Source organism: Hippocampus guttulatus, chromosome 3 (assembly GCF_054856545.1).
Source record: "Hippocampus guttulatus isolate MCC_2025c chromosome 3, RoL_Hgut_1.0, whole genome shotgun sequence".
In the NCBI taxonomy this organism is placed as follows: Eukaryota; Metazoa; Chordata; class Actinopteri; order Syngnathiformes; family Syngnathidae; genus Hippocampus; species Hippocampus guttulatus.
The window spans coordinates 7,290,833-7,303,292 of NC_141263.1; the positions used below are offsets into that span (position 1 = coordinate 7,290,833).

The window sequence follows — 12,460 nt, forward strand, 5'->3', positions numbered from 1 at the left end:
CACTCCACTAACGGGTCACTCATTTGTTGATAGAAGGGGACTTAAACTCACGAAACCTGGGGTCGGCTGGACTGCATCAAATACTTGACAAAAATAAAAATAAAAAAAGGATACAGATCCAACCTTTTCAATCTATCAATAATAGTTCAGAAAATAAACCGGCTCCTAAGAGCTTCTCTTGCCTATGTCAACCTTTCCCTTCTCGGCAGGTTTTGAGAAAAACATGACTGGGGCTGGCTCAATGGAAATATTTTCCGTCCTCATAGTGTCACTTCGGAATCACATTTCAACCAAGTGTCTAACATATTCAATTTTCATTGGCTAACCTTTTGACAAAATCATCAGAAGTTGTCATAAGCCTCAGCTATGGTCCATACAGTAAGTGCTAAAATACTGTACATGCTGCCCAGGGAACCGATTCGCACAATGACTCAGCAAAATGGTGTATTTGCTAAATTATGCAGCCTACACGATCACTAAACTTTGTCAAGTAGGAGTGAGGCCACAAAATTGCATGCCTTGTGCCTTAATTGGCCCACCGGACACATGTTTGAAACCCCCCTGGTTTTAGTGTATCACAGTGCACAGTAATTCATGAAAGAACTTTGAGAGATTGATTGTTCATTTACTTATTAATTTTCTAATGGGCACAAATTCACAGTTTTGTATTTGTGTCTCTCAAGAATCTTTTATAATTAGATGTGCATGAAACACACTTAAATGTTACATGCACAAACTCAAACCGTTTGTATTTATACAAACTCTGATATGTACAACACAATGAACCACTTTGTCATTTAAAAATACCCCTCCAGGAGGATAGTTTCCAACATCAGATGAGAAGAATGGCAGGATTCAAATTTTCCATTGTAAGTTGACCATTTCAGATACTGTATATACTTTAAACACATGAAGAAGCAAAGTGTCAATTCTTTAGCAGAGTGATGCTCGCAAGCTATTCCCCTGCCATTTAGGTCTGAATAGTGTGTGTACACTTTGTTCAATGCTGGAACCACAGTCTTCAACCCTTGAGGAAAGTGACCATCTCCAGGGTGACTCGACAAATATGTCTCTGTTTGGAAAAACGGTGCATATTTAAGAAAGTCACTAACTCTTTATTTTGATACCCTGATGCAACTCTTCGCTTTGCTCCATCTTGCTGACTTTTGAAAAGGAGTACATGTATACTATCCATTAACCTGTAAATGGATTTTCTGGTTAGTTTTCATTGCAAGACCATTCAAGTATGAATATCAAGGTTCCTTTTAAACATGACAAGTGCCCCTAAAGAGAGAACTCTTTCAGACTGCATTGAGTGAAGCTCTACCATGTAGGTTGTGCCACTGTGGCTGGTACTCCAATGAAAAGGGTGCAAAAAAGTAAAAACAGCGGCATTCGGTTTGTTCTCATGGTGTATTTGTATATTTTCTTCATGAAATATCACATTCATGCTGTTTTGTTTTGCTATTTTGACAGGAACGCAACAGATGTATACAAAGTAATTCAGGAAGAGAGAGGGAGGATTTATTGCAGATCTCGCAGATTCGTTGGTCAATCCGAAGATTTACAACAGTTTAATATTTGTGTTGGTACGCAAAGGGAAGCAACAACTTAATCTTCCTGAAAACCCTTGACATTTGTCATTGATAAGTGGTTTAGTCCACTAAAGGATTTTAAATACCCGCAAATACGTGACAGCGCTGTTATTAACATCATGCTATGTTGGTCCCTTAACTTAAGTTTTATTGTCTTTTATTGGGGGGAAGGAAATGTACCGGTAGATTTTTCTCAATTAGATAACCGCACAGTGAGAGCTACTCCTGTTGTTACAATGATGGATAAATGATCGGTCATCTACTGGCTGCACTGAGAGTTTCTTGATTGGTTAACACGATGGAAAATTACATTAAACTCATTGGGGCTAATGTTTGTTTTTCAATTGTGGATCCACTGGTTCAATTAAGTGGTTAGTATCTCTTAAGGATCTGTTTGCATTACCATGCATAAAAGGTGAGAACATTGTCATAGTTCACAGTGCGAGTCATACCATGTCAGATGACTACAGCTCTATGGTACGAGCTGTGGTACAGTGTCATTCTGTGGATGTGAGTTGCAAGTGTGCGACCCCACCCTGCCCAATGGGCCTTGCAGAAAGTCATGTGGTTTTGGAGCCAAGTCACAATTAGCTCCTTTTAAATGAAGTTATATTACATGTTATGTTTGTTGATTATGTTCAATGCATAAAAGTCCATGTCTGCAGTCCTTGTGTCGGCACATTTTCAGTATCTGACCAGATACACATGATTTCACATGGTTTGTGGTTGGCCGCTACAGACAGGTTGGCGGTTCACGTTTGCACTCCAGCACTGGCAAGCATCCGTATACACAAGCAGGCACATGCAAACACTAATGCATCGCCTGAAACACGAGAAAATGGAGAGGAAGGAGGTGAAAAGGATTGAGTGGGTGGCGGTGGGAGAAAAAGATGGAGAAAGAGGCAGAGGGAGAGTAGGAGTGAGTGGCACATGGCTTTCAGTCTAAAAAAAGATGAGCAGTGGTAAACCAAAACCAAAATCTGGCTTTGTTAGATAAGGAAGAGCAAGGCGAGAGGAGAAAATGTAGGTTTCCTCTGTGCCGAAAATGGTGCCGATGCACTCACTTGTTTCCATGCTCACAAATGTCCTCTAAAATATGAATAGTGAATGAGTGTGTGGGTAGGAAGGAGAAGGAGAGAGCATTAGGACAGGGACAAGTGAAGAACGGGAGGGAGGACTGGAGAAGGGAGGGTTTCCTTTGGATGGACAGCGTGCTGCTGTCTTGTGATGGGTTGTGGAGAGACAGGCTGATTAGAAACAGCGAGAAGTGGATGTGAATGTGACGAAAGCTGAAGGGACTCTTAAAGCGGTGTCATTCTCACCCAACCTGAGATGAAAGTGAACATGCAGGAGATTGAAATTGGAACTGCATTGTGACCCGTCATGCCAATTCAGTGCAACCTCGCCACTCGAGCTCGACATTCTCTACACCGTCAGGGCACGCACGGAGATGTGACTGTGTGCCAGAGTCTCTTTTATATTAGTATTCGTACATCTAATATTCAATGTTATATCGCTGAATGATAAAAACAAGGCTCACGCCTCTTTCAACTGTATTTCATCTGAATATGTTGATCAATTCTGAAATAGAATGAAGCAATATACAGATGACAGTTTGAATTACTCTTTTTTTTTTTAAATATATGTGTCACCTTCTCTGTGGTTGTTGGTAGGTAAAGCCATCCATCTATCCATCCATCCATCCATCCATTTTCAGAAGACCGCTGATCTTGAACAGGTCGTGGGAGGGTGCTAGAGCCTTTCCCAGCTGACTTTGGGCAAAAAGGTGCACTACACCTTGAACTGGTTGCCAGTCAGTCACAGGGCACATATAGAAACGAACAATCATTCACACCCACATCCACACTGTCACTGAGTGGGAACTGATCCCACGTTGCTTGCACATAAGGCAGGCAGGCAAGTGTACCACTACACCATCAGTGATTCGTCGACAGGTTTAAAAAAAGGAAAAATAATAAAATACCGAGCAAAACTACTCGTGTTGCTGTTCTTTTTTTTTTCTTCTTTAGTTTGGCTTATCACATAAATTGTAAAAATAAATAAATAAAAGCGCTTGTAAAAATAAAAAGTCCCAATTGGGCTCTGTACTACTCGCTCTCAACGTCTTTGCATCATCACATTTTCTACAATTTACTATTACCATCTTTTTTTCCCTAATTTGTATTTTTTAATGCTTTTTTTTTTCCAGACAACTTTCGTGTTCTAACTGACTCAAGCCCAAGTCAAACACAAAGAAAGAACAAACTTAGTTTATTTGTATCTACTGTTTGGTCAAAATTTAAAATCAGAATGTTATTATTCTATGCAGAAAAAGCAAGGAAAGCCTGCAGTCTTCTCACATTATTTGTGTTTGTGAAACAGTAGCGACGTCATTCATCAGGTGGACCTGGCATTTATCTTCCCCCAGTTACCGATAAGGTTTTTCGCCTGTTTGTTGTCCAACCAGTTCGTACGGTCTCTTAAGAGTGCATCTGTTTGCAAGACAAACAAAATGTTTTCTTTTGCCTCGGTTACTTGAGCAATTGAGAGAGGAGAAATGATAGAGAGTAAGAGCCGAGGAGGCTTTTGTGCTATAGCTTGGCTTATTGCGAAGTCACAGGGGAGGGGAGGAACACCAGCTGCAAGTCATCCCAGATCAACCTACTGTTTGTCAACTGGGCTGTACTGGTATGTTGACATCTTATGGCTTATATCAGACATGGCTGTTACGTTTGATATTGTGATAAGTTTGAATTTTGATGATTTAAATTGCGGACCTTACTATTGAACAACTGTAACCTTTTAATAGATGTCCACAATTACTTACTTGAACAGGGAAGTAACACACACCCTTGCTTTTGCTGTTTGTTTCAACGTACATGTGAAAGAAAAAGCTATAAAGACAGACTGGGAGCCCTGTCATTTTTGTTGGGTCAGGTGGTAGGGGTCAGGGCCTGGCACGCGGCCATACACCGCATTGCACAAAGGCACTGATCACGTGCAGGGATGTGTACGTCTTTTCACAAAATGTACGCATGCCCTTTTGATTCTCCACGACTCAGATGATTCTAACCAAGGCAGCATTGCTGCACAGAAAGTCAATGTATGTCAGGTATAAGATTATTTTTTTCATTTCAGGGTACAAGTTTAGCATGACGTAACCCGTGCAAAAGCAGCTTTGGTTCAGGTACAGTAAAGAAACACAATTATTTCTCAAGAGGGTCTTTGCTAATGAAAGTTCCCTTACCACAAACAACGAATAAAATGTGCAAGTAACAGTGTTGTGGTCGTGTGCTTTTTTTGTGTCCTGCTAAAAGGCACAAATGACAAGGCTTCTGAATTAGACTGGCATCTCTCGGCTCACAATCACTCCGTCGCTTTGGCCTAGAACAGGATTTGAACCAGGCAACCTCTGGTCAAATTCTTACAGCCAAATCACCAATAGCAGAAATGAGCCAAAAGTCACAGAATGGCAGATGTGAAGGCCCTTGCTTACCTAAATGCTCTGAGCTTTCTTGAGACATACACTATAAATATTAGTCTTCTGCGCCCCCCCCCCCCCCCAGAGGTCAGAGCTGAATAGTTCTCCTCTGAAGAAAAATATAATTAGTAATGGACCAGAGCCTCTCCATGCTTGTGTAGTTCCATTGACTGTGATGAGATTAGAGTAGTGTGTCTTTTATGGGGAGCTGTCACAGTTGTAGCAGGTTGAATCGACTGTGCAGTTAGTTTGTTACAAATATATTACTTGAGGTCCTTTCAGCAGGATGTTGATATTTTGTGCCCTGCTGAGAGCTAAAGATTAATTTCAGAGCCATATGAAAAACCGATTAATCTAACAGCATGTGATTATCGTATTATGTCAACCTATTCTGGTCAGTTTTGCATTACATATCCTCTAATGTCTTTTACAATTACAGTATGTGATTAAAGAAATAATACCAAGAAATGATAGTCCTACATACAGCAACGTTCTTTAGACCACAGAATGGACCATTCTGGTGGTTATACTCACACACAGGTTTTAATTAAAACTGCGGTTTATTAGATTTGTCTTTAAAATTATTCTGGCAGAAAGTGTAAGAAGTCACTTTGAGTTAGGGATAAAGACTAAAATGTCACACTTTGTTTGTTTGTTTATTGAACATAAAACATATATACAGTAATAATTTGACAGAAAATAAGGTAGATAAAAAAAGAAAGAAATCAATCTTCATACAACACAGTTATTATGTTCAAGGGAGTAGGAAGAAGTAAAAAACTTATCTAGTCCTACCCCGTTATGTGATTGTATCTAATAAATCATTTTTATATCAATCAGAAAAGAAAAAAGTAAGAAGAAAGAAGTCTCCATTAAGGCTCATACTTTACCCTTAACCGTGATATTTTTACAACTTTTGGTTTGTATCGGGATTATATACTTCCACACCCTGACACTCTTGTGTCAATTTTCTCTTGTATTCATAATGGATATTTATATACCTTTCTCTATTTATCAACTTAGTTCTGATTTATCATTATATTTAATGTTTAGAATGTATCATTTTAACTCTGATTGATGTAGGTTGTTTGTACTATTTTTTTGAATTTGTTTTTGAACTCAGCAAGCGATTTACTCATTTTCAGGTCCGTTTCGAGATTATTCCACAGATTAACACCTTTGATAGATACACTTCTTTGCTTGATGTTTGTTCTTGTTTTGAGTTTTTTGAATAAGTTGGTACCTCTTAAATCATAGCTGCTTTCTCGAATTTCGAAAAACTTCTGAATGTTTTGGCAGAGCAGGTTATTGTGTGCTTTGTACATTAATTGGGCGATTTTAAAGTCAACCAGGTCATAAAATTTCATCGTATTTAATTTGATAAATAGTGGATTTGTGGGTTCCGTTATTTATCAAATTAAATACGATGAAATTTTATGACCTGGTTGACTTTAAAATCGCCCAATTAATGTACAAAGCACACAATAACCTGCTCTGCCAAAACATTCAGAAGTTTTTCGAAATTCGAACACTTGACATGCACTGGTAACACTCTGGTAAAAAAATGTTGAGTTTGTGGTGGTGGTGGTGAGAGGGTGGTCCCAATGCTTGCTCACCTCATGCTTCATTACCACAATGACCGTGGATGGGGCAAGAACATTACGCCATGGGGAGCGACTATTTGTCCTTCGGCAGCCCAGACCAAAGAAAACAAAGCAAGCAGCCGTAAAAAAGATGACGTAAAAGCATAATTTTCATTTTCACTCCCCGAGGCCATGTTTCCAAGCTGGTCAATTGCACATCGCCAAATACTCCTCTCCCCCATGTCAGACACTCACCCCATCGAACATGTGCAGTGTCAGTGCGAGAAACCTGTCATGCCATCTCTCCTTTTGACGAGTTCAACTCAGCTTTCATTGTGTGTGTGTGTGTGTGTGTTTTTTATGTTATTCCCGTAGGCTATGGTTGTAGGAGTGTTCTGCCCTCTACCTGTCTTTGAGTTTTATGTATTTGCCGTTTGTCTGACTACTCAATATTTATTGGCTTTTTGAAGCCCCATTAATCATCTTGACTGACTGGTTACATAGTAATTGAATTAAGTCTGGGTCTCAGTATCTCAGGCCGTTATTCTGTTGGGTATCTGGTAGTTTAGGTGGGGGTTTTTTTTTAATGAAGTCTGTCTGGTCCTCTGGTATGGAAGAAAACCTCCAGGTTTTCTCATTAAGATATGGAAGAAAATAACATGTACAATGATGGCCCGTGTTATGCTCTCAACGCAGCAAATCAATCAATGAGAAATATTCACTAATAAATGTATTGACAAAATGCAATACAGTCATACCTCGGTTTTCGACCATAATCTGTTCCAGAAGGCTGTTCGAAAACTGATTTGTTTGAAAACCGAAACCACGCTCTTTAAAAAAAAAAAATCTTTATTGAACACATCTGTGTACAATGGAACGCTACATGAGGAAGCGTCACTTCCTCGTGTAAGGAAGGCGAGAGGAGTCAAGTGACACATTCAAATGCGCTCAGTTTGTTCGAGAACCGAAATTCGGTCGTCATCCGAGGCATAAAAACCTCGACATTTTTGGTCGAGAACAGAGATGTTCGAAAACCGAGGTTTGACTGTAGATGTTAATAGCTGCAAATATCTCAATAATGTGGGCTGTCTATCTATTCTGTCAAAGCTGACATATATATGAAGAAGAATAAGGGGGCGTGGAGTCACTTTGCTATTTTACTTAATTGCACTGATGGTCCATCAAATCACCATGCTGCAACACCACAGCAAATCACAAGGCTTCCATCTTTCATTGTAGTTGTTCCGATGTCAAAACGTTAAATATTCAATGAGATTTTATACTCCACCAAAGGCTTAAATGTCCTGTATCATGCAAAATCATCTTTTTTGAGCTCTTCACCGTGTTAAAATGCTAATTCCTCACCAACCTCCCTCCCCCCCAAAGTGGAGTTTTCCCCCATTTATGCATGCATGAGCATTCCTGCTCGTGCCTGCTCTCTCAGCACCAGGTCCGCCCAATCTAAGAAAACGATTGGTCTTACATGTGTAAGATTGAGTGAGCCTTCCCCGTGCCTCCGCTGCAGATGGAAGCACACACCGATTTCTCAGAGGCGTTAGGGAGAAGAGCTGTAAATAAATCAAACCACTTCCCAAATGAAGACATAATATTATCATTGATTAATTATGCATTAATGCATTTGTTTCACCAGAAAGAGGACTTTTAGTATTGAATGTTTGCCAAGACACGTACACCTACAAAATTGAACACCAAATGTCATTCATTTGACCTTTTTTCTTTCCAATCGGAAACCTCCTGTAAACGTCTTCACGGTCACTGCGGTGCTTTGTCCACTTCAAGTTTATGATCGGACTTTGGATAGAGGATGTAAGGCTCCACAATATGTTCTTCTCTCTTTATTACAAATTTACTGTCTTGTGGGCGCCAGGCGTCTTACGTCATTAGTTCGCTGTTGCGCCATAGGCAAAAATAATCATATATGGGCTTCCAGTTAAGTGTAGAAAGCTTCAAATAGCCTGATACAGGCCTTATGAATAATAAGCAAATCTTTTGGTGCCCTAAGATTTTCTTACGTTCGGTCCTAGACATAAATAAAAATATCGGTAGTGTGTTGAAAAAAAATAAATGATAATGTTTTACGTTTTCAACTGTTCTCAAGTGTTAAAAAATGTCCCAAATGTGGTTTTTATTGTGATCAAAATCATTATCCTTCCAGTAATTTGTTGAACAAAAAAATTTGAATGAGGGTAAAGCATTACGAGCAATCAGAAAAGGCACTCAGTCACTTGAGTCTTATCATACACAATTTGACATCTACTACAGTATAAATGGAAGAATGTGCATTTAGATGCTTCCAGATCTGCTGAGAAGAAATGCTGGTATTTTTCTGTTTTTCGCGTCCCTGCTGAGTAGGTGGTGTTGCTAATACATAAATGCATTTGTTTCTTCCCATTCAAGTACTTAGGCGCCATGTCGCGTCCACCAAGTCTACACAGTAGTTGCTGCTGTATACTTTATTTTTTTATATATTCAGACAGTCCCAAAATAACCCCGAACTCCAGATATGTTAATAAATTATCAATTTGTTTTCCTGCTTGACACACTCATTCACAGGTGACATTCATCATGGCACACCACAGGAAGCCATAACTACGACATACTGTAGCTCGTGGCAAAAATGAGTTTGACACACTTGCGCTAGCTGCTCCGTGTCCCCACGCACGATATGACAACGAATGTATCAGTGGGAATGCTTTGGGCTAGTATCATTACATTGTCGGCAAATATTTATACAACTCTCAGTTGTAAAAGCGCTCCCAAATAGCTTCCTTGCAGATGCCTGAGGTGCCCAAAAATGACTGACTCCACCTTGATTAAAGCCCCAACGTCCAGTTGCAGCGGAAAAGAAACAACCTCAAAGTTTAATGATGCCACCACCATGGTTGGTATTTTGCTAATACTGTAGAATTATCAACATTTTTGAAGAAAACATTTATTCATTCATTTTCCGATCCGCTTATCCTCACAAGGGTCGCGGGGTATGCTGGAGCCTATCCCAGCTGTCGTCGGGCAGTAGGCGAGGGACACCCTGAACCAGTTGCCAGCCAATCGCAGGACACACAGAGACCAACTACCATCGGCTCTCACACTCACATTGAGGGACAATTTAGAGTGTTCAATCAGCCTGCCATGCATGTTTTTGGAATGTGGGAGGAAACCGGAGAACATGCAAACTCCACACAGGGAGGCCGGAGCTGGAATTGAGCTGTGAGGTCGACGCGCTAACCACTGGCCCACTGGGCCCCCCTTGAAGAAGGCATATTATGCTTTAATTTTTCCACCAGTTTAAAAAAGGCCAAGGACAATGGCGACCACCAGTGAATGCCAAACACAATTAACAAGATTATATCTATCTATCTTTATTTTTCGTGACATTACTTTAAGTATTCAAAATGACTTCACATAACAACATTTTCCGCATCCTGAGCATTTGGCTCGAACATGTATAGTACAACATATATCTTGCCAACAACCACCTCTTCCTCCAACTCTTCAAACACTTGCATCCCCTCAGATAAATTTGAAACAGCGCTTTCCGAATTGATTTCTGACTGGCTTTTGTACACATTCCATATTGAGCCCCATTATTGTTGTCTTTGAAGTGACGTCAGAATTCTGGGGTTGTCGCTCGCCAGCATCTCACTTCAGGAAACAACTACGTTGTGAAATTTACGAAATAGAAATGATTGTTTCCTTGCTTTATTTAATGTGTTTTGTTTAATTCATTTTACTTGTGACCTAAAAATATTTCATTTGTGATTTTCTGAAATTAATTCACACTTCATCTTTAAAACACATTCCAAAATTTCATTTCAAAACAGGTCATGATTCACGGGCCAGACATTGTGCCGAGATGATGTTTGCAAGCTGAGCTGTGATTGGTCATTACCTGAGCCCTGAGTAATGTCATTTTCAGTCGACAGTAAGTTGCAAAATACCGTATATTACCGTAAATAATGAAGTTATCAAATTCATTACAGACAAATTATTTGACTGCTGAAAATTGCGAAAATAAGTTTACTATCCTTTTAACTGTTTATTATGGTGGCTGATGGCTAACAGTCATCCGGACGCCACGGACCAGTGGCAAGCTCATCAATTCCTCACCACCTCATGAGTATGAGTTCACGTAACCCTTTGAAATTAGTTGTATGTCACTGCATATTTGCTACAGTGAAGATCAACTTAAGCCAGCTTACATTAGCACCTTTAACCGGATAATGATGCAGCTATTCTCTTGGCATTTTAATTAGTATTATTCATTTTTAATGGCACCATGCCAAGGAAGACTTTTAAAAACTGTGATGACTGTGCTATTTACTTTTGGAACAAAGCAGGTGCTGGAACTCTCTTAATAACTGAAAAATCGTTGCGACAGACGGAACGATCAGTCCAAGTCTTTTGCTCGGCATTTCTCATCCTTTCATTTAATTGTAAAACAAATAGGCATGATGTTTTTTGTTGTTTTTTTTCTCAAAGCAAATTTCTCAACAGATATCCTGGAGTCACTCACCATAAAGGCTAGCTCAGCCTGTGTGTGCATCATAAGGCCTGCATCAGCCTCTCTGTGGCTCCTCTCTTCCTTCCCTCCTCCTCTTGTGGCTTTGCCATTTCAGTTTGTTTCAGCCCAGAGGCAACTCCAATAAAATCTGCTATGCTTTTCAATAAGTGAATGATCAGGATGATGTTAAGGAATCTTTTACATGTTACATGATACCCTCTAATATCAAAACAGGTTCGCTTTCGTAGAACCTGTTTTAGTAGAATATTTCTCAAAAGTCCATCTTGAACTTTGTTGTGTTATTGTCATTTTGTGTTAGGTGTTCTGTAAAGCACTTTGTTACAGCTGCAGGTATTGTGAAAATCAATCTGTGCGTGCGTGCGTGCGTGCGTGCGTGTGTGAGAAGGAAAGGCACACGCATGCACTGGTGTGACACCAGGTGGTCATGTTATCTTAGTTGCCAAGACAGCATTCAAATGAACTCAACTGGATGTGAATGTTTCGCACGCTAGCCACAGTCGCGGTTTTACGTTAACAAAATGCAACTTAAAATTAATGCGACAATTAAGACACACATTCAACAAACTCAGGGCAACATAAACCCACTTAAATAGTATTACTGGTCAGCTAATGTATCATTTTTTTTTCAATCAGACATGAACGTTTTCTAAATGAATATTGGTTATTGATTCGGAATCTGCCAACCGTTTTTCTCTAGCACATCAGGCTTTTCCTATTGATTACAACGCATGGTAAAATCTACACTGCAGAAGCTTTCATAGGTCAAACTTGAAACAAAAAATGAAAAGATCAAAAAAAATCCTATATAATAGATATTTTTTAAAATCAGAATCAAAATTGCTTTTAGAAACACATAATTCCACCTCTGATTCAAATTTGCTGTTGAGCAGTGTAATGATTAATGACCCCATGATGGAAATTTAGTTCAGTATTGCTTGTCACAATACACTCTGGGTCCCGAAGAGTGGCCGAAAAGTACCCAAACAACAGTGATTTATTTATTTTTTCCTCCTTCCTTCCTTAGAAGCAAGACCGCAAACATTTATTTCCCCCCCACAGGGCAGTGATGCCTGGCATGGTGATGTTTCGGAGGCGCTGGTCAGTCGGCAGTGATGACCTGGTGCTACCTGCCCTCTTTCTGTTTTTGTTACACTGTATCTGGTGAGTCACTTTCTGTCATAGAACTCAAGGCTTGAAATAAGCGTTTTTACATTGCTGTTTGCAGGTCAAAATGTGGACTTTGCGCCTCATTAATACA

General features: G+C 39.7%; 1 protein-coding gene across 5 annotated transcripts in view; it reads left to right on the forward strand.

Annotated features, from left to right (window-relative positions):
• The window catches only part of dagla (diacylglycerol lipase, alpha), a 36,047-nt gene that overhangs the window by 1,002 nt on the left and 22,585 nt on the right, over window positions 1-12,460 (forward strand). Inside the window, exons 1-2 of one of the 5 annotated variants that reach the window (XM_086106420.1) lie at window positions 4,036-4,283; window positions 12,262-12,363. In XM_086106420.1, the coding sequence (XP_085962546.1) occupies window positions 4,153-4,283; window positions 12,262-12,363 (233 nt within the window). In that variant the 5' untranslated portion in view covers window positions 4,036-4,152. Of the gene's footprint in view, window positions 1-4,035; window positions 4,284-9,673; window positions 12,364-12,460 lie in introns of those variants that run through there. The other 4 variants (XM_086106421.1, XM_086106422.1, XM_086106423.1 and 1 more) reach the window with 4 other exon arrangements.